The 22,878-nt window shown below is 37.3% G+C and overlaps 1 protein-coding gene across 2 annotated transcripts in view; it reads left to right on the top strand.

Annotated features, from left to right (window-relative positions):
- MORC1 (MORC family CW-type zinc finger 1) overlaps window positions 1-22,878 on the top strand; it is a 244,080-nt gene that overhangs the window by 203,088 nt on the left and 18,114 nt on the right. For both annotated transcript variants that reach the window (XM_056793454.1, XM_007493641.3), the window contains 3 exons: window positions 4,031-4,097; window positions 4,896-4,980; window positions 14,622-14,765. In XM_056793454.1, coding sequence (XP_056649432.1) covers window positions 4,031-4,097; window positions 4,896-4,980; window positions 14,622-14,765 — 296 coding nt within the window. The remainder of the gene's footprint in view (window positions 1-4,030; window positions 4,098-4,895; window positions 4,981-14,621; window positions 14,766-22,878) is intronic.

The raw sequence follows: 22,878 nt of genomic DNA, 5'->3' as shown, positions 1-22,878 counted from the left end.
TGATGTGCAATAATAATAACAATTCCACAAGACTGTGGTTATAGTACAAAGGCTCCCTGATGGGAGTTCTGGCATTCTTTTTAATCTCAGATACTTTATGTCTAGTCCATTTCTTCATTAGGGAGTAGAAAAAATATCCTGATATCCATATCCATAGAAAAATATCCTGATTAGGATTCTCATGGATTATCACAAAGTGGTTCATAACTGAGAGTATTAAATGATTCTTTTAAAGGCTTAAAAACTTCATAGTCTCATATAATGTACTTGGATTTAATCCATGCTGCTTAAAAATAGGGTTAAAAATCTTTAGCTAAAAGTTCATAGTATAAAGGAAAAACATGTAAATGACAGTTCAGAAACAGTTCAAAAGTCTGTTATTCCAACCACAACTCTTTCCATTTTCTAGATGTCAGTTGTTTTGAAAACATCTCTCCTTGACGACATAGTCTCAGCCACCACTGTATCCAGCTGACCTACTTCCTGCCAAAGCATTGTCTCCAGTCCCTACCATAAAAATACACATTCCTTATTTCAGGGGGTAAAGAGAATATCAAGCTAATTTATTAGGTTTGCTAGGAAGACAGGATATTAGAAGACCAGTTTGTGAGAAGCAGGAGTAGGTAAGGCCAAAAGTTGGACTACCTAGCAGCAAGGTAGAATTGGGTATTGTCCAGGCCCCAGAGAATTTACAAGATCTAAGACCAGAGCAAGAGTTTTCTCTTTACTCTGCATCTACCTCTACCAATGTTTCTTATTTATCTCAATAAGACAGTGGTGTAGTGAACAGAGCGCCAAACATGGGGCCCAGAAGAGCTGGGTTCAGCTGCTGCCCCAGGTATTTAAACTCTCTGAGACCCATTTTTTTTCTTTGTAAAATGAGTTGGAACGAGATGAACTCTAAGGTCCAGTGATTCTATAGAAAGATCCCTTCACTTTTATTCTCTTTCCTCCTTCCCTCAGTACTTGTACACTAGAGACAGAGGATGCATAACTACCTTGAGACTATTGACAAATTCCCCTCTAGTTATCCATGTTCTGATTGGGTGTGCTCAAAGGCTTTCCCCTTATTCTTAAGTTCCTTAGTTGCCCTTAGTTCCCTTACTTCAAATCCTCATAATTCAAAGAACTACGTATTCATGCAAATGGGCAATGTAGTTTGCCCAGATTAAAGATGGATATGCTACTTCTGCATTATTTGTCTGTGATTTGTTTTATTTGTCTCTTTACGTCCTCCAGCTCTCTTTATCTTCATCTTCATTCTTCCTTCCCTCCCTTCCTTCTTCCATTTTTTGATATACCACTTTGAATGAATGAAAAAACTTTTTATTAAATTCTTAGTACAAGAAGTACAAATTAAAACAAAACAAACAAGCAGCCCCTGCTTTCAAAGAGCTCCTATTCTTATAAAGGGAGACAATGTACGTATAAATTATTTATATATTTACATCACAATATTTCAAAAGATGCATGATTTAATCAAGGTAGGAACTATTTCTAAGGATGTTTTTAAGCGCTTCTGAACCTTAGAGTGGTGTTTTTATGAGCTGCTACACTATGATATGTTGTTATTTTAGAGTTGTTTCAGTTATATCTATCTCTTCATGACCCCATTTTAAGGCTTTCTTGGCTGAGATATTGGAGTAGTTTGCCATTTCCTTATCCAGCACATTTTACTGATGAGGAAACAGAGGCAAACAGTGTTATCTGACTTGCCCAAGGTCACAAATTAAGTATCTGAGGCTAGATTTGAATTTAAGAAGATGAGTCTTCCTGACTCCAGGCCTGGCATTCTGTGCACTGTGGCACCACCTACGCTGCCTGGTGATAATGAGGTATATAAATAGAATGGAACACAAATATGTCTTTTATACTATTATTTTTCTCAAGCCTGAGAGAAGGGAGGAGAGAGTAATAGGGGTTCCAAAGCCGTCCTTTCATGTGTCTCCATTTTGCTTATGGCCCAGCTAGCCCTGCCATGGCCATTCTTTAGGGAAAGCACCTGCCGTCTCTATCCTTCAGAAACAGAATTCATAGGATCCTAGTGCTTGAAGGGACCATAGACATCATCTGTTCTAAACCTCAAGTTTTATAGTGTAAAAACCCAAAGAGGTGAAGGATTTGTTCTCATTATCACTTAGCCTCGAGTTGGCTAATAAAAACGACTGTGAGGTAAGGAGACCATAGCTAGGTGGCAGCTAGATGGCATAGGACCTAGAGGACAGGAAGACCCAAGCTTAAATCCAGCCTCTGAGATTTACCTAGCTGAGTGATCCTGAGCAAGTCACTTAACCTCTGCCTCAGTTTCTTCAACTGCAAATCTTAGACAAAGAAGATCTATTAGTTATTTGAGAGTTACTTTTCAGCGTTTGGGATATACCTATGAAGCAGAGTTAAAGTCTGATTTTGGAGAGCTTTTCTCCTGAAGGCAGAAGGAGCTATCAGAGAGGCTCTGTCCACTCTTTCTGACTTAGGAGAAGGGCCTGTGTCAGTGTCTCTCTGCAACGAGATTCTGACAGTTATATCTGACAGTTGGCTTCAGGAAACTTTCAGTTTTTCATGTATTTAAAGAGTTCTTTATCAATTTAAGTTTCATCATTTAGCATAGGTATAGTTAGATAGAAGTTTAATTTTAGTTTAGTGAGGATAGTTTAAGGAGGCCTGCTTGCAGGCAAGAAGAAGCTGCAAAGAGAGCAATTAGATTTGGGGGTTTATTTAGAGATTTTTAGAATAAGGATTAAGAGATTTCCTATCCTATTCCCAACTCCTAGTATCTATCTTTCTGTTACTATCCCACCTCTCCTGATTAATAAATAAGGGTTGAATCCAACTGCTTTAGGATGTTTATCAACCACCTGCACAATTGATAGCCCCCTACAAAATAGGTTTAATATAACAGCTAGCTTATCTATAACAGCTTTAGCTGATCAATAACAGCTTCAGTTTACCCATAACACCAGGCTGTTGGGAGGATCAAATGAGACAATATCTGTCAAGCACATGGCAAAGTGCCTGGCACTTCATAGTCACTTAATGCCTTTTTTCTTTCCCATCATCCCTATCTCTCCAGCATTATAATTAAGGGCATATTCTTATCTATGTGTTTGGTTGTTTCAGTTTTTTGTTTGTTTGTTTGTTTGTTTGTTTTTTCACATCAGAGACCTTCTGAGATACATGCCATTACCCTATAGAGCTGTGAGTTGGGACCCAGGCTGACTCAGAGTTGTGACCACTTTCTTAGGGATTTGCTTCATGTTGTATCTAGCTCAGGACATGTAGAGGATGCCCCATTTCTAAGGCCACCCTAGAGACCTACACTAGGATTCTAGCAAAATTTTAGAATCCTATTAGAGGTGTGAGTTCTTGAGGATTAATCCCTTCCCTTTGGAGAGACTGAGGCATGGACTAGAGAAGATTTGGGGAGATAGCCAGATATTTTGGTGTCATACTGACATCTTAGGGACAGCCTAAGAGTCTTGGGAGTATGGGGTATAAGCAGGAACCCATGATGAGCAATGCTGAGCAATAAAATACAAGCAGAAAACCTCCAAACGAATAAAAAAATTCAACTCATCCTTTGTTTTCCCTTCATTGAGGAAGGGAGTAGTATTGTGATTCACTGGATGTTTAATTTAGTTTTTATGATTTTGGTAACATCCCACAAAATGTGATGCTGATTTTTCTCATCTGCCTATATCACAGAAAATATTTAATTTTTGCTTAAATCAGAGTCAGAAATAAATAAAATAATCATCATAAGACTCATCCTCAGGACATACGCAAGCCAGATCTCATTTGTGTGACAATCTGCACTGACATCACATTCTTGGAGTGAGTTCAATTTTTCTGCTTGCATTCTACTAGTATTTAAGTCACGTTGCTCAGACTGCTGCTCTGGGTCTATTTCTTCAGTCCAATGTGCTCTTTTGGGGGGGCTATCTTTAAATAAAGACTAAAGAGCTTTTTATACATGTATATGTAATTTATTATTTATTATATATGTGTATATATATATATTTTAATTTTTAAGTTTGCAGATGAAAATGATGCTGTCATGACCCTGAAACGTGAAAAGGAGGAGCCTGTGCAGAACAAAGGTAAAAAGGAAATGGTGTGGCCTGTAGCAAAATTGAATGCATAGAGCTTAGTTGACTTCATTCTGCGATAAAGAACAGGAAAAGTATTATTCCTAATGTAAACTGAGGCATGAACTCTTTGGCGCTTAGGTCTCTCTTTCCCCCAAAGAACAAACATTCTTGAATGCTGAGACTCCTGGAGACCTCTGCCTCACTTTCCTAGAAGGAGATATAACCAAGAGATGTGATTTCTTAAAATCAAGATCATCTTTATTAAGCAAAAACATGTACATCAGAGCAAATTGATCCCATACCAATAAGCACTCAAAAGTATAGCTGACCATCAGCTACTTTGTTCATGATCACTGAGCCAAGATTATGAACTCAGATCTTTTGTCTACAAATCCAGTACTCAACCTCAGTTTTCTAAAGGCCTTCCTAACTTACTTTTAGCAATTCTGTGCCCCTCTGAAGTCTTCTGTTCAGAGTGGCAAAGGTCCTTACCATCTTTGCCATGGGGAAAGAGGCTAGGAGAGGTTTATGGGAGCCTGGGAACAAGGAATCTGGCTCACTTCTGAGGAGTAATGAACTTCAATAGGAAAACCAGTTACAATGAGCACCTCCCACATTATTATCATAAACATTTTCAGAAAGCTGGTTTTAAATTACTCTGAGAATATCTTGGTACTCTTTTACATATGGATGGTTTAATACACAGACAAATGATACATGGATAAGTTTGTTATTTTTTTTATTGGCATGTCTTTTCTTTAGGATTATTGTCTCATCATCAAAATGTGATTGCTTTCCTTTTACCAGGTTTAGACTCTGCGGAAGGGAAACCATATCTGTGTGCTAATACTCGAGAAATAAAACAGAACTCTTCACCACTTCTCTTGGAAAGGTGAGAAAAAGTGATTTCAGAAACTCAAAGTAATTTTAATTATACTGCTGCAATATAATTATCAGTGTTGAGGTACAAAATCAGCAGCATAATGGCAACAAATAGAGACAATGATGAGTGGGGACCAATTTACAAAACACTATGAGGAAAAATCCCATTGATCTAATGTGGAAAGATTGCTTAGGCCAACTTCCCTTCATTTTACAGATGAGGAAACTGAGGCAAATGGAGTTTGAGTGATATACCCAAGATCACTGAAGTAGTGAGAAGCAAGAATGGGGTTTGAACCCAGGCGCTCTGATTTAACAGAACATGCTTTCTTCTTGACTTTCTTCTAATTCAGGGGTTCTCAACTTTGGGTCCATAGATTTCAAGAGATCTGTGAATATGGACAGGAAAAAAAAAACTATGTGTTTATTTCAATATCATTTGTATTTTATGCATTTAAAATATCATTCTGAGAAGGGGTCCATAACTTTCACTAGCTTGCTGATGGAGTCCAGAACACAGAAAAAAGTTAAGAACTGTTCTAAATCCTTTTTTCATTTCATATTTCCATCAGGGGAGAGGAATCCAGAATGTTCTCTTTTTTCCTGCTCTTTATTACTCAAGTTATAATGAAATAGGGCATATTACACTTGGTTCTCACAAGAAGTAACTAATCCAAATTATTGTAAAGCTGTCACAGAATACAAAATGGGAGCTGCCTGAGGTATGCTTATAAAGGAATGAAACTGATTTTCCAGCATGGCTTTCAGAATCAGTCTTATTACATTGACATCACATCTCATCTGTGTAATTGTAGCCAGCTTTTTAAGAACTAGCATTCCCTGAATTGAGACTTATGAAACTTGAAAAAAAAAAGATATAATCTTCAGTTTTTAAATCTTCAATCTTTAGAAGAAGGCATGTGACTAACAAAAAGCATCAAATTGGATCTCTGATTTGTATTATTTTGGGAGGGAGGGGGAAATGCATGGAGGATTATAAAAGGTAAAGAATGTCTTGACTTGGAAGAAAATGAGCATGTAGACCCAGGAAATAAAAGATCTTATATTTGGCAGAGGAGAGAAAAATTTAGTGGAGTTAGATGGAAAACTACCATGGGACTTGCAGAAGTGGAGTTTTTTTCTTCCTCTCAGAGTCACCTTGTGGTCCTTTGAGAAGCATTTAGCCCCTCCCTGTCTCATTTTCACCAAGTGAAATTTAAAGCTTTTCTCCTTTTTGGTCCCAAGTTTGCTCAAGTATAAAATGAGGGGGATGCTCTTAAATGACTATGTCATTCTTTAACATAAACAATCTCAGCAATTCTCCCTCCATTTATCTATTGTTTCTAGGCTGCTAGTCATGTTTATGTTCAGGAAATGAAATCATGTCTGCAAAGATCTTTCAGATGCTTCCAGTAGTTAATCAGTGACCATTTATTTCCAATTAATTTTTTATTTGCCCCTCCATGAGCTCTTACTAATTATTATTTTCATTGCATTGTGATCCGAGAAGGTTGCATTTATTATTTCTGCTCTTTTGCACTTGTTTGCCATGTTTTTATGCCCTAATACATGGTCAGTTTTTGTAAATGTACCATGTGCTGTTGAAAAGAAGGTGTATTCTTTTTTGTCCCTATTTATTTTTCTCCACATATCTACTAACTCTAATTTTTCTGAGATTTAATTCACTTCTCTTACCTCTTTCTTATTTATTTTTTAGTTTGATTTATCTAGTTCTGATAGAGGAAGGTTCAGGTCTCCCACTAGTACAGTTTTTCTGTCTATTTCATCCTTGAGTTCCACTAGTTTCTTCTTTAGAAATTTGGATGCTGTCATTTGGTGCATACATGTTGAGTACTGATATTTCCTCATTGTCTATGCTGCCATTTATCAGGATGTAATTACCTTCCCTATCTCTTTTGACTAGATCTATTTTTACTTTGACTTTGTCAGATATCATGATTGCTACTCCTGCCTTCCTTTTCCCCATTGATGCCCAATAGATTTAGCTCCATCCTCTTACTTTCACCCTATGTGTGTCTAAATTCCTCATGTGTGTTTCTTGTAGACAGCATATGGTAGGGTTTTGGTTCCTAATCCACTCTGCTATTCACCTGTGTTTTGTGGGTAAGTTCATTCCATTCACATTCAGAGTTATGATTACCAGTTGTGTATTTCCCAGCATTTTGATTTCCACTCCTAGTCCTGCCCTTTCTTCTTTCACTATTTCCTTCTACACCACTGTTTTGTTTTTAATCAGTCCCCCCAGTTCCCACCCTTATTTTACTTTCCTTTCTACCCCCTCCCTTCTTATTCCCCTCTTATTTTCTTTGCAGTCTTTTTTAAACTACTCCCCCACCCTCTCCCTCCCTTGTATTGCTTCCCTCCCCACCAGTCCATTTGTTACCCTTCTACTTCCCTGTAGGGCACAAATCAATTCTCTGCCCCAATGTATTTGATTGTTCTTCCCTTTTTGAGTCAATTTCAAAGCACATAAGAAGTGAGTATTTCCTATCTCCAACCTCTTTTCCCTTCTGTGTATTAGTGTCCCCCTCCCCCTGCCCTCTGAAGGCTTGATAAGATTAAGCCCAGCTGAGTTGAACTTGCAGAGCTTAATGTGCCCTGAGGCCAAAACCTCTGGAGGGGGGCAATATGGAGTGTTTCAGTTGCAATTGGGCTGCCTTCTTTGAGGTTTTCCTCCAGCTGCCTCCCCACAGCCTGTCATCAGGGCCCTGAGCCTGGCACAGCTTTGTCCACAAGATACTCCCTCCAGACTAAGGCCCTTGCCCGACCAAAGATTCCAGCCACTGCTGAAGGCTCAGTACTGTAGGTGGGAGAGGGGTCCTGGTACCTTCCTTCTTCCTTCCCCTTAAGCCTGAGTGTTCTTGAATTCAGGTTTTTGGGGGTTGTACCTTTTAAGTCGAATCCAGCAGGAGGGTTCCTTTGTTCTGTCCTGTTAGATTTGGTTTTCAGTCCCCTAGGAGCATTTGGTTTTTAATCAGTGAGGAAGGTTTTTCAGAGGTCTGAACTTTTGTTGCTTCTATGCCATCATCTTGACTCTACCTCCAAAACCAATCAGTGACCATTCATTAAGCACTATTAGGGGCCCTGAGGTTGGCACAGTGGATAGAGTGCTGGGCCTAGAGTCATAAAGACACATCTTACTGAGTTCAAATTTGGCCTCAGACACTTACCAGTGCTTCAGTTTCCTTGTCTGTAAAATGAGCCTGGAGAGGGAATGTATCCTTACCAAGTACCAGTATCCTTACCAAGAAAATTTTATTACTTAGAGTCATTCAACTGGACATGATTGAAAAATGACAGGACAACAATACAATTATCAATTTTTTTTAAAAGTTCACAGGTTAAGAATTTATATAGAGTAGACATATATGACATATAGTAGACATATATAGACATACATACATATGTATGTAAAAATTATAAGTATACTTACACACATGTTTCCCCTCCCCCATTAGAATGTGAGCTTCTTGAGGTCAGGAACGGAGTTTTTGCCTCCTTTTGTATATACCCCACACTTAGCACATGTAAGAATTGAAATAATATTTCTACCCAGATATATATTTTATAAAGTTTATTAGAAAGGGTAGACAATTATTCCTCTAAATAACCTGACCACGTGGTGCCTAGCCTGCAAGTCTCTTCCTCCTTCCCCCTTTACCTCCTGCTCTGCTCCCGAGTCCCTTCTAAGCAAGAAGCCCAGTAAAGACCTCCCTCTCACCTTTTATTCGTGTACAGAATGTTTACAGACTCAAAACCTGGCGCAACTGTGTTATGTCAGGAATGTTTGGTGGAAAAGTCAAGTTACTCAGGAGGGGGAAGGTCCCGAACTTCCTTGACACACACAATAGCTAGCACATAGTTTGTGGTCCTGTCAAACTCTTTCCCTCCTCCCTCCTAGCCCTCTCCCCATTGAGAAGGCAAGAAATAGAAACCCCATTACAAATAGGAAGACAAGACAAAGTTTTTAAGAGAGGCAGCATGGTAAGGGATGAGAAAACCAGGACAGGAGAGAAGAAGACTTGAGTTTCCAGCCCTTCCTCTAATATTTACTGGTTGTATGATCCTGCGCAAGAAATTTAACCTCTTACTATTCTAAGTACTCTTTTTTGCTAGTATTTTATTTTATTTTTAATTAATTAATTTAGAATATTTTCCATGGTTCCAGGATTCATGTTCTTTCCTTTTCCTCCTCCCTTCCCCCTCCTGTAACCAATGAGCAAGTCCACTAGGTTTTACATGTATCATTGATCAAGACCTATTATTCTGAGTCCTTTTTCAAAACTTTAAATTACAGAGTAGGAACTACCTTTCATAACCTTCCCCACCTTTACTTCTCTAGTTTTCTTTCATCTTAAACTCTTCCACCAGTGACTCTGACCTCCTTATTATTCCTCACACAAGACCCTGTGTCTCCAGATCCTTGGGACTTTCTCTGGTTGTCCTCGTGCCCAGAATGTTCTCTCTACTCACCGGTGCCTTCTGGCTTCCTTCAAGTCCCAGCTAAAATCCCACATTCTGCAGAAAGACATTCCCAATTCCCATTAATTCTAGTGCCTTCCTTTGGTTAACTCTCTCCAATTTAGTCTAGATGTAGCTTTTTTTTCTACATAGTTGTTTGCATGCTTGTGAGCTCCTTGAGGGCAGGGACTGTCTTTTACTTCTTTTTGTAACCCCATTACATTTTTATTGACTGATTGATGATGAGAGTTTCTCTACTAGTGAAATCACAGGTCTAGTCATGGTCTCCATCTAAAAAAGAAAAAGTAGCAACATACAAAAGCTTTTATTTGACTGCACCTGCATAATGGAGAATTGCATGCTGGTAATACATGAAATAAACATAATTGTGTTTATGTACTTTGTACTTGAATACTTGGTTATACCATTGGTAGAAAAGAGCTTTTGTTACAGATGTTTTTCTGATGCTTTTTCAAAAGGCAATCTTTGGGTAAGCTTTATTATGGGCAAAGCTGCTGGGGAACCTGGAGTTGTTTATAAAATGTTTAACCATTATTTTTTCAAAAGCTCTCCAAAAAAAATGACTTCCATAATAAGCATGGTAGCTGTGGGGTTTAGGTTTGTTTGCTTAATTTTTGAGAAATTGCTTATCTAAAATGATACTTTCAAGATTTAATGGGACTTTGTAAAAATAATTCATCCCTGAGCCCGAAATGCAATCCCCATGTGAGAAAATATGGCCAAGGAAACACAGAAGCTGATAGCGAAACGACCTTCCCAACCCACAGTGTAATTTTATGCAAGGCATTTTCATAAGTTGCCTAGACATTACAAGCATCACTAAAAAGCAAAACATCTTTCTAAGTAAAGTTTCTGACATAAAGGAGTGTAATTAATGAGCATTCAGACACAGTGTTCAGTGTTCTTAACAGACAATTAAGCATTAGAATATATAGTGTTCTTAATCTACAAAACTGCAACTGAATTTAGACAGGGTAATTAATGCCAAAGAGTTATGTTGACAATAGAACTTTTCATTTGATATTAAGTCTCCGATTCCAAGAACCTGAAAGAGTAAACTGCATTATATAATTGCTCTCATGGACATCAGTGTGATGGGAGTGTTTGCTGTTGATAAGCTCATGATACTATAAGAAGACCACTTCTTGACTTGTATATATAGATCTCATTGTTTACGGAGAGTTCCAGGCTAAATTACCTAATTAAATATCCTTTGCCAACTAGTAGCAAAATTGAAATTTTTCTTGTATTTTTTGGACTGCCGAGTGACTTTGGGCATTACATTTTTTTCCGTGCTTCATCAGGACAGCTAAATGGTGTAGAAGATAGAACACTGGACTTGGAATTAGGAAGGTTCATCTTCCTGACTTCAAATTTAGCCTCAGACATTAACTGTATGACACTGGGCAAGTCACTTCACCTTGTTTGCCTCCATTCCTGATCTGTGAACTGTGATCTGGAAGGGGAAATAGTGAACCACATAAGTATCCTTGCCAAGAAAATCCCCACGTATGTCATGAAGAAATAGATTGAAATGACTGAACCAAAATTCTTCAATTTCCCTATCTGAAAAATGTCAGTGCTGAGCCCCCTTCCAGCTCTAAATCCATGATTCAGTGACCCTGTGTTTAATCAGAGCAAGGGATAGCCAGTGAACAAGCCACATGTTCTATTGTCACCTATATTTTAATCAAGATATTCAGAGGCAGATCTCCAACATGTTAGGAGGCTCTTCTCTGAAGAGAATATTGGAGGTCATGGGCAAGAGTTGCTCAGGCTGAAAAGAGGAAATTGAGTTGCTGTCTGTATAGAAGGAAGATGTAACCACAATAAGGAACAGAGCCTAGAAAACAGTACATGCTTGTTGATTGCTTAGATGAGGGGTGGCAAACTACTGCTTGAGGGCCAAATCTAACCACCTGTTTTTCTATTGACCATGAGCTAAAGAAAAGCTTTTACATTTTTAAATGCAATAAAACTTTATTTGAAAATAAACAAATATATATTGGTAGCCCTCAAGCCATATTAAAAACAGGTGGCTGGATTTGGCTAGAGGACCTGGAGTTTGCTGACCCCTGGCTTACATAATCTGTGGATGTATCCAAGCAGAAAAATTGGCCTCTCACTTTTTACAATAACAAGTGGCATCATTTTTAGCTAATGGCACCTTGAAGGGTTCTAGGCAATCCTGCAACAATCTAAAAATAATTTATATTAGGTGTTCAAATGTGTTTATTGTTTCTCTTCTATATGTGTTCTCGATATGCCCAAGCTCTTCTATAAGCACAACCCCACACTTGATTTTGTGTCTGCAACAGCTTGCTTATTACTAATAAACTTATTTACATATCAGCAGATCTCTTTGTACAGATTTCAACAAGCCCCAGAACATTATACTAATGTCTAAATAAGAGTTCAGAGTCATTCAGAAGAGTTTAATTGTAATATATACATGTGAAAAAAACAACAACTAAAAAGGGTAGCGTACAGACTGGTTTGCACCTGGATGGACAACTTATGGTACTTGTCCATCAGTGCTTGTGTATTTGTGTATTGGTAGGGCTTAGACCTATTATTTCATTGATATAGTAACTCACCTACCAGATGTGGAACTTCTGTCTATGCAGGTTGGCAACTTCCTTACAATTTATGGTCTTGGAGAGTTGTCTCAAGCACTGAAAAATCAGGGACTTATCCAAGGTCACACAGTCAGTATGTCATAGAGAGGGGTCTTGAACCCAAGCCTTCCTGATTCTGAGGATGGTTTTTTATCTACTTCTCTACAATACTCTCTATCTCTCTATCAAGGCACAGCAAATGGGCAGGGAGCCCAAAATTGAAGAGGAAGGGAAGGAGAAAGGAATAATCATATATTTAGGACCAGATGTGACAAGGAAATCACTTTAAAAGACTGATATATATTAATTTAAGGTCGCCAAGGAATTCAGCTATGTAATTCCTAAATGAAAACTCAAGTCAGCAGTCAACCTTTTATGGAGTTTAATTACAAACAGGAGGAAGAAAGGAATTAGAGATAGAGAGAGAGGGAGAGAGAAAGGGGAGAGAAGGGAATAGGGCTTAAATACCCCTTCTGTTTAGGCTGGGCCAAAAGGCCCAAGCCCTTAGATAGCTGGGGCAAAGAAAAGAGATCAGTCCCTATTACTCACGTGACCAAAATGGAGAAACAGTCTCAGAGGCCCCCACCTTCAGCTTCCTTCAGAGCAAGCTTCTCAGAGCACACTCCAACCACTCAGACAAACTCCTCAACCACCACCCTGAGTCTTCAGACCCCTCTCTCTTTAAGGAAACCATCCAAGTTCCCTCCCCTCAGTTCTCACATCTACCAATCACTGTCCATCAATTTCCCTGTGCCAATGGAGGCTCTAGCTTAACCCAGGACCACCCAGAGGTCTCTGGCTTTGCACATGTCTGTTGAAGGTCATATTTTCAAATAATTAAATCTTTGATCCTTTGCTACAGCCCTTCCTAAATCCTGTTAACCTGAGTAGGGTAGAGATTGGAATAATTAAATTTTGATCTATGCTGCAGCCCTTCCTCAATCCTGTTAGGACTGAGTAGGGTGGAGATTGATTCCAAGTATCTCCATTGTATCAATTCTAAAATCAATCATGACTCAAAGAAATTCCTGTTCTATGCTTAAGCATAGGTCAAAGTCCTTTCCATTGTTCAGCAAAAGGTTTCTGTCCTAAAGTAATCTTAAGAAGGGAGGAGGAGGAACCTCCCATGCCAATGGGGTTCACATTCCAATAGACTATCAGTAAGAAATTTTCCAAGTATAAAATTTCCCAATGGTGAAATTTCCAACATTTATAAGTCTAAGGAATTTTAAGGTTTACACAGATATGTGCCAGGCACTGTGCTATGTGCTTTGTAAATATTATTTCATTTGATCCTCACAACAGCCCTGCAAAGTACATGTTATTGTTATCTCCATGTTACAGTTGAGGAAACTGAAGCAAATAAGTTAAGTGCCTTGTCAGGGTCATACAGCTCAAAAATGGGGGAGGATGAATTTAAATCCAGGAACAGGAGGAAGAAAGTTCAGTGGATTATCACTGATACACAGCATGGTGATATTAATGACTCCAAACTTCTTTCTGAAACTAAAGCCCATATTATTTAACATAAGATTATTTTTGCTCCAACAGTGTATGGCTATACATCATATACATATCAATCAGGATATTTTGATGAGCTAAAGATGAAGATTCCCCAAAGGAGAGGCACATAGTGAGTGTGAGGAGACTGCCACACAGTAGAGAGAAGGCATGACACAGGAGGGGCTATGTGAAGAATGCCATCTAAGAAATATCACCAGAAAAAATAAAGATGGACTGGTCACATGATGAGTGTAAAAAATGCTCCGTGACTGGTTGGCATCCGCCATTGGTATCCCCATGCTGTCTGGGGAAGACAAAGAGGGTACAGTGAATGGGATATCTCCACTGGCAAACTTATGGTGAGATATAGATGAGAATTGTACCAGAGAAGCATTGTTGGGATGAAATATCCCCATCAGTTATCCCCTGAAATATTGGAGAATTTTACAACAAAATTACCAAGCTTGTGAATACCAGACTCAACATGAGCTAGAAAATAGAGCTGTTCTCTGTTCCCAAACTGATGTCTTCTAAGCTGAGCAGACTTAACATGTCCAAACTGGGGAATTATATACTGTTAAAGGAAATTATCACATTCTTCTTAAATGTGTCAGGAAAATATTGAAAACAAGATTTGCCAGTGACCTAAAAATTAGCATAACTACCCCAAAATAAATTTTCATTATTGCATTAAAAAAATTTTTGTTTTCCTAATGATTTTTGAGAGGTCATGAAGCAATAGTTGAGCTCTAAGCTAGGAAGATGTGGGTTGAGTTTTGCTCTCTAACACATACTGCCTGTATGAACTTAGACAATCACTTAACTTCTCAATACGGTTGGGCCACTTCCAGAGAAGATGTGGAGCAGCTGGTACTGGTACATGGGAATTCCCTATACTCGTGAAATCACCATTCCAGCATCATCCCATGCTAATTTTTTTAGCTAGCATTTCACCGAAGAAATCTCATATTTGTACCTGAATTAACTCTTAATTTGAAATAATAAGTCATGCTTTGTTTATGTTCAGTCTATCAACAGGTGATAGAAGTCCATGCACTGACAAGAAAGAAAATGTTTTTATGAAGGAGAGTGATGTTGCTTTTCCTTTGATAAAGCCTCCTCAAAGCACCTGTGTCAAGAAGACAGTAGAAAAACTGATGGCTCAATTAAGGTAAAGCATATCTGTACTGCTCTACTGCTTGATCTTACTGGCACCCATTCTCATTCTTCACATTGAAAACTTCTAAGGCTTTCTAATCTTTGATTTTCTTTCCATTGAATTCTGTCATTAGTCAGAATATTCCTTTGTACCACTTAATATCATGTGGACTCATTACATAGAACTGGATCTTGCCCTGTCAGGTCATGGCACCTGATCAGTTTTACCAAGAAATAGCTTATTGGTTAGAAAATAAAGTGGGAGTTAGTTTTATCCTTTGAGTGATTGTAGAGGGTTTTTTTGTTTGTATGTTTGTTTGTTTCGGTATAGATTTGGTTAATTTTTTAAAATATTATTTACTTATTTTTAATATTCTAATGTTTAAATTTTGAATTTTAAATCCCTCCTTCCCATCTCTCTGCACCAAATGAGAAGGCAGACAACGTGAAATCAACTATTCATGTGAAATTATACAAAACATTTCTGTATTTTCCATATTGCAAAACAAAGGAAAAAAGGGCAAGTGGGAAAATTATACTTAGGTTTTCACTTATAACTGTTAAAAGTAAATATAATTTGGATGGGGGGGGGAAGCAATACAGCGGGATAAACGTATAAACATAGGATTTATTAACAGATAAGGATAAGATTTTGGGAATGAGAGGAATAGGTTACCATCTGACAATTAACCCAGGCATTAAACCCACTATCTAAATACTCTAATCTGAATACCTAAATTTCCTAAGGGTAAGTCCAACAAGAAACCAGATTTCTGACACACAGAGAGTTCTTGGTGGTTCAGGTACAGGAATCCAGCTGAGTCCTCAATTGTCCCAGGGAAAAGAGGGTTTCTCCAAGTTTCACTCTGTCCACCAGAGTGTATGGATATGTCCTCTCAACCTTGTATGGTGGAATTAAAAGAGGCTGCTTGCTAGTTGTCCAGGGGAGTTCAGAAGAGATCAGATCTTCACCTTCCAGGCTTCACCTTCAGGTCCAGTGTGTCAGCTGGCAAAACTGTTCCTTGGAACTCGGACAGCCCTGGGAAAATTCTGAGTCTTGAGGCCTTGTTACTCAGACTCTTTGCATCCTGTAATTTCCCTTGCGACAGAATTCATCAGTTCTCTCTCTAGAGGTGGGTAGCATTTTTTTCATCACAAGTCCTTTGGAATTGGCTTGGATCAGTGTACTGATCAGAGTAGCCAAGTCTTTCACAATTGATCATCATTACAACATTGCTGTTTACTGTGCACAATGACTTCTCACTTCACTTTGTGTCAATTCATATTGGTCTTGCTATGTTTCCTTCAAGCCACCCCTTCACCATTTCTCATAGTCCAGTAAATAGTATTCCATCACAATCATATGCTACAACTTATTCATACATTCCCCAATTAATGAGCATCACCTCAATTTCAAGTTATTTGCCACCAAAAAAAATGTTATAAATATTTTTACATATAGGTCCTTGCACTTTTTATTTGACTTCTTTGAGGAATAGATCTAGTAGGGGTATGACTGGATCAAAGGGTATGTACAGTTTTATTGCCTATTGGGCACAGTTGAGATTGTTCTCAGAATGACTGGACCAGTTTACTACTCTATCAATAGTTCTTTAATGTACCTATTTTCCTTCATATATTCCAGTATTTATTATTTCTGATAGGTATTTGGTGGTACCTCAGAGTTGTTTTAATTTGCCTTTAATTAATAGTGATTTATAGCAACTGTTCATATGACTAAAAATACTTTTGATTTCTTCTTCGGAAGAAAAAATTTATATCCTTTGACCATTTATCAACCGGGGAATGGCTCTTGTTTTTATAAATTTGTCTCCATTTCCTATATGTTTGAGAAATGAGTCCTCTCAGAGAAACCTGCTATAAAATTTTTGGTATTTCATTATCTATGGTACCTTTTAGCAAAATGTAGATTCCCTGATTATCTTTCTAAATTAGATTTGTTTTGTTTTTGCCTTTCTGAAATGGTGATTGCTACTCTTGCCTTTTTTAACTTCAGATGAAACATGATAGATTCTGCTCTAGCTCTTTATTTTAACTCTGTGTGTGTTTTTCTTTTCCAAGTGATTCTGTTGCATACAAAATATTGCTGGATTCTGGTATCTAATTTGTTCTGCTCTCCTCATCTATTTTGTGGGTGAGTTCATCCCACTCACTTTCACAGCTATGAATATTAACTGTATATTTTCCTTTATCTCATTTTCTTCTGTTTATTCTTCTCTCCATCTTTTTATCCCGTCCTTCTTTAAAAATCTGTTTTGTTTCTGACTACCTCCACTGACTTACTCCACTCTCTCTTTAATCATTTTTATCTCCATCCCCATATGTTTTCCCCCCTTCCCAGCCAATTTCACTATTAAGTGAGATAGATTTATATACCCAAATGAGTGTGTGTGTGTATGTGTGTGTTTTCTTCTCTCTTTGAAGCAATTCACTGCCTGCTACCCACTCATTTTCCCCTCAACTATAAAAGCTCTTTCTTGCATGCTTTTCTTATGTGAGAAAATTTTCTCCATTCTACCTTTCCCTTCCTTCCTTTCCCATTACATCTATCTTTTTCATCCCTGCATTTTCTTTAAATCATCCCAGTATGACTTACACACCCATGCCCTCTATCTATGTAGACTTCTAATTGCTCTAATAATGTTAAAGTTCTTAGGAGTTACATCTATCATCTTCCCATATAGGAATGTATGTACTTTAACTTTATTGAATCTCATGATTTCTCATTCATGCTCTTGCCTTTTTAGACTTCTCTTCAGTCTTGTTTTTAAAGTCATATTTTCTACTCAGGTCTTGCTTTTCATCAGGAATGCTTGAAAGTCCTTTGTTTCATTAAATATCAATTTTCCCCCAAAGTATTACACTCAGTTTTGCTGGATAAGTTATTCTACTTTGTAATCCTAGCTTCTTTGCCTTCTAGAATATTATGTTCCAAACCCTCTCCTCCTTTAATGTGGAAGCTTCTAGACCTTGTATTATTCAAGATTTGTGGATAATGTAATAGTTGAATGATTTCTTTCTAGCTTTTGTTCTGACAATATCTTTGTAATATTTTCTCCTTCACTTGGGAGCTGTAGCACCTGGGATTTTAACCAATTAATAATATGGAGTCATTTCCCAAAAAATAACATTGTTTATTAATAGGGCATGTGATCTTTTAACAAAGGATGAATCTAATCACACATGCCTTGGGTGCTAAAAAGATGTTCTGTGAATCCTAAAACTTTCTTTTATAGGGAGATGTGTCTTCTTTCTGACTAGCCTGACAATGTGTCCTTTAGACATCGCATGGCAGTCCTGAATGGTGGATATTTTGAAAGAGTAGATGGACTTAGAGATCTCTTTTCCTCCCCAGTTATTTCATCATAGGGAAAGACTATCATTCTACAGCTTCAACTAGCTAAGGAAAGATGGCTAGCATGCCCTTTGCTGGTATGTTAAGTAATGGAATATCAGGGAGCAGTCTTCCCCCAAAAAATACAAGTGGTCTCAATCATGTTTTCCCTGGTTTTTTCTCCTGTTGTAGACTTTGGTCACTCCAAATCTAGGTGATATGTTTTGCAAGAGCAAAGAGGGCTTGTATTTTCAAATGCCTTAGGGAGAATCTTCTTATTTATAGATAAACAAGGAGAAAGGGTTCTACCCAGCCTCTAACAAAAGACAAAGGCCGTAACCCAGTTATATTCCTTGGGACCTGGGAATAAATTACCCTAGCTTGGTCTGCCTGACCATCAGAGGTTAGGAGTTTGGAAAAATGAATGATTTCAAATAGAAATATTGCTAATAAATAATAAAATTCACCATTAATTTTCCTCAGAGCTCTGGAAATTGGCTACAATTTTCCTGGTAGTTTTCATTTCACCTTTAGCAGGTGATCATTGAATTCTTTCAATTTCTATTTTATCTCTGGATCAAAGATATGGGAGTAATTTTCCTTAATAATGTCTTGAAATATTCTGTCGAGGCCTGTTTTTTTTTTTTATCATGGTTTTCACATAGCCCAATAATTCTTAAATTATGTTTCACATTTTATTCTATTTATTTTTTATTTCATTTTATTGTTTCTTGAAGTTTCATGAAATTGTCAGCTTCCAATTGCTCAATTCTAATTTTTAAGAAATTATTTTCTTCAGTGAGCTTTTATATTTTTCCATTTAGCCAATTCTATCTTTAAAAAATTAATTAATTTACAATATTTTTCCAGAGTTACATGTTTTATGTTCTCTCCCTCCCCTCTTCCTTCCCCCATCCTGGTGCTGATAAGCAATTCCACTTGTATTATAATATAATAATAATAATACATATATTATTGCACAAAAACTTTCCATATTATTCATATTTGTAATAAAGTAATCTTTTAAAATTAAAAAAATCCAATCATATACCCATCAAACCATGTGATCAATCATATGCAATGATCAAGAACAATTCTGAAGGAGGAGATATGGCTAGGGATGGAGACTCTAAGTGAACATCCCAAAGCAAATATTCTTGTCTTCTTGTGACTTTATGTCTTGGATCTCTTTGCCACTGTAGCAGCTTTTAATGGTCAGGTTCTTTTTTTTGTTGTTGTTTGCTCATTTTCCTAGCCTATTTTTTCAATTTGAACTTGAGGTCTGCTCACCTGGGGATAAGGGAGGCACTGTTCTTTAGGCATTTTTGTGCCATTATTTTAAGTTATTTCTGGGGTCTGAATGTTTTCAGTGCTTCCAAAGTAATTTTATACTGGGAGAACTGTGATCTCTGCTATCTTGATCTGTGTGCTGCTCTTTATCAAGAAGGTCCTCTTTTCCCCTATAGGTACAAGTACTAGTGATCCTCTTGGCCCTGAAACTGTAACTAGGTCCTCTACACTCCTGCAGCCTGTAAACATAAATTTTGTCGAGTTATAAATGAAATATTTAGATGGAAAAATTGTTCAATATAAGTTCAAAACTTTTAAAAACTGTTTAACTCGCCAATCAGGTTCAGACTGTTTGGATGCTTTTGATAGAGGCAATCAAAAGTATTCTCAGTGATAAAGTTCAAATATGAACTTCCCTTCAGGGCCAGGTGCAAAGATGCTAAAGAGACTCTTATTATAAACATAAAATGTTTATTGAGATATATAAGGAAAAATAAAGGATTTCTAATTCTAAGGGATTCTAAATCCACTCAAATAAACTCCCTGGTTCCAAAAGGAACCACTTCTCTTGTGTTTCACAGGCTACACTAATACTCCCTGATCTGACTAACCCAAATTTATACTATCTAAATAAAAACTACTGCTATTATCCTTATATATCTTAAATTTGCCTTCAAATTATAAAATAGCAAAGGCTAGCTGATTGAGTCTCAACAAGAATTCAGTTAGGACTCTGAGTCTTAACTAGGACTCTGAGTCCAAATCAAAGACAGGTTTTTCTTTGGTTTTCTCAGATATAAACCAATCTATAAGTCTTCATGCCTCCATTTGGAGATTTTTTGGCAAAGATATCATAGTGGTTTGCCATTTCCTTCTCTAGCTCATTTACAGATGAGGAATCTAAAGCAAATAGGATAATGTGATATGTCCAGGGTCACACTGCTATTCAATGTTTAAGGCAGGACTTGAATTCAGGAAGGTGAGTCTTTCTGACTTCATGCCCAGAACTCTATTCCCTGTACCACCTAACTCACCAAATGAGGGTCACAAAGAGTTTTTTTCAGCAGGTAAGTAGAACAGTAGATAGAGTCCAAGTCCTAGAGTCAGAAAGACCTGAGTTTACATTTGGCCTCAGACACTTACTAGCCGTGTAGGTCACTTCACCCTGTTGACCTCAGTTCCTCACCTGCAAAAAGTTGGAAAAGGAAAGGGCAAACCACTCCTATGTCTTTGCCAAGAAAATCCCTAAAGGGGTCACTAAGAGTTGGACATGACTGAAACAACTGAACAACAATAATAAAATTACAAATGAATAAAATTTCAGTTTTGATATATAAATGAATAAGATAAAAATGAATAAATAAGAAAAATACATAGAATTACAAATGAATACAATTTCCTTTTCAATATATAAAATACATCAAATTATAAAGAAAACCAAATATACTGACATATTCATAAAATATATATTTTTAAAGTTTATGGAACCCAGGTAGAGAAGGAACACCCTAGAGAATGATTAACCAGCCACATACTCATGGTCAAGGGCATTCAAAAGAGAATAGAGGCTCCTTACTGTCATAGATGTACTTCAGTGTTCCTCCCATAGATCCTGCCATCTTGATGTTTTGCAAGGAAAACATTTAGTCCAGTTTCAGTTACAAATATGACAGCCTACCTTTTTAATTTTTATGTGTTGACTTTTAGCCATGACTGTTCCATTTCTTCTACTATATCCTAACTATTCTGAATTTCCTTATCTGCTATATTAAATAATAACAGGCTCCAGACAGAGCCCTATGCTACGTCATAAGACACATTCCAAATTAGCTCTCTTTTATCTTGTTCTTTGCAATTTACAAACTATATTCTTCACAATAACCCTGGGAAATTAGAGTGCAAATAGGGAATCCCCATTTAACAAATAAAGTCCCTAAAGATTAAATGGCTTTGCCCTGGTCATACAGTGTATGATGTTTTAGAATCTGTTCTTCTAACTTCAAATCCAATGGGGTTTTGTTGTTGTTATTGTTTATTTGTTTGTTTAACTATGATTTGTTATTTCTTGGTCTATTATGAGACAGCTAGATCACTCAGTAGGTAGAATAAGGGATCATTAATTGGGAAAACCTGAGTTCAAATACTGCATTATATACCTGACTAGTTCTGTGATCTTGGGCAATTCACTTAACCTGGTTCTGTCTCAGTTTCCTCATCCATTAAAAAAAAAGTATGGGTGGGAGGGAGGGTAATAATAGCCCCTACCTTCTTGTTAGGAGAATAAAATAAGATGATATTTGTAAAGCACTTTACAAATCTCAAAGAGCAATGTAAATGCTAATTTTTATAATTATTAATTAGTCCTTTGGGCTCAGGTAGCTGATAATCAGTTTCAAACTCACTTAACCTTAAATCCTTTAGCTCACATCCCTTCCCTCTTGTCCACAAGTACTTCAGGACTTTATCAAACGAACACATTGAAATTCGGGACACATTACACCATAGGATTAAGACATTAGAGCTGGAGGGGACTTTAGGGGACATTTAGTCCAACCCCTTCATTTAACAGATTCAGAAACCAAGGCACAGAGAGGCTAATTAATTTGCCCAATATCATACAAGTTAGTTAATGGCAGAGCTGGGTTTACACCAAGCTCCTCTCACACCAAACCAAGTATTTTTTCCATGACATTTTCCTAATCTTCATGGCCCTGTAGTGTCTCTGTCCAAGAAGAAAATGAGGTTAGTTTGCCATGAGATAGCCTTAAAGCATCCATGCTGTCTGGATACCGACCTCCACTCACACATTGTCCTTTTAATCGATCTTAATGAGCAATCCTTTGAAAGATCCCCTTCTTTCTTTACTTGAAAATTGGAATCTTGGTTGCTGGCAACTAGGTGGTTCAGTGGATACAGCACTGGGTCTGGAGTCAAGAAGACCTGAATTCAAAACTAGCCTCAGATGCTTAGTAACTAGGTGTCTTTGGGCAAGTAACTTAACCCTGTTTACCTCAGTTTCCTCATCTGTAAAATGAGGAGAAGGAAACCCTCTAGTATCTTCACTAAGAAAACCCCAGAAAGGGTCACAAAATTGGGCACCACTGAAAAACAGGAACAAAATCCTAATTGCCTGCCTCTATTCTTATGCCTTTTCTATCAGGATTCCTGGAAACAGTGTGGTAGACCCACAAGCCACCCACATAGTCTCTTAATAAATCAGCCCATACACCCCAAGCACAAAGTCTCCCTCTTATTTCCAACATAGACTGAAAAAACCCTTTTCTTACTGTACCTTCTTATATTCTTATAATAGCTTACAATTAAAGTAATAAAAATTAAAATTTAAAAGTTAATAATACAATAGTTAATATTATTATTACATACCATGTCATATAATAATAATAAATGCTTGTGAATTAACTGATCCTAAGCTTTAGTCTTCTCAATACATACATGTGTTTTGAAAGTTAGATCAGTCAGT

The sequence above is a fragment of the Monodelphis domestica genome, chromosome 4 (genome assembly GCF_027887165.1).
Source record: "Monodelphis domestica isolate mMonDom1 chromosome 4, mMonDom1.pri, whole genome shotgun sequence".
Lineage (NCBI taxonomy): Eukaryota > Metazoa > Chordata > Mammalia > Didelphimorphia > Didelphidae > Monodelphis > Monodelphis domestica.
Note: the sequence above shows the minus strand (reverse complement) of the source record. Positions and strands in the feature narration are given on the sequence as shown.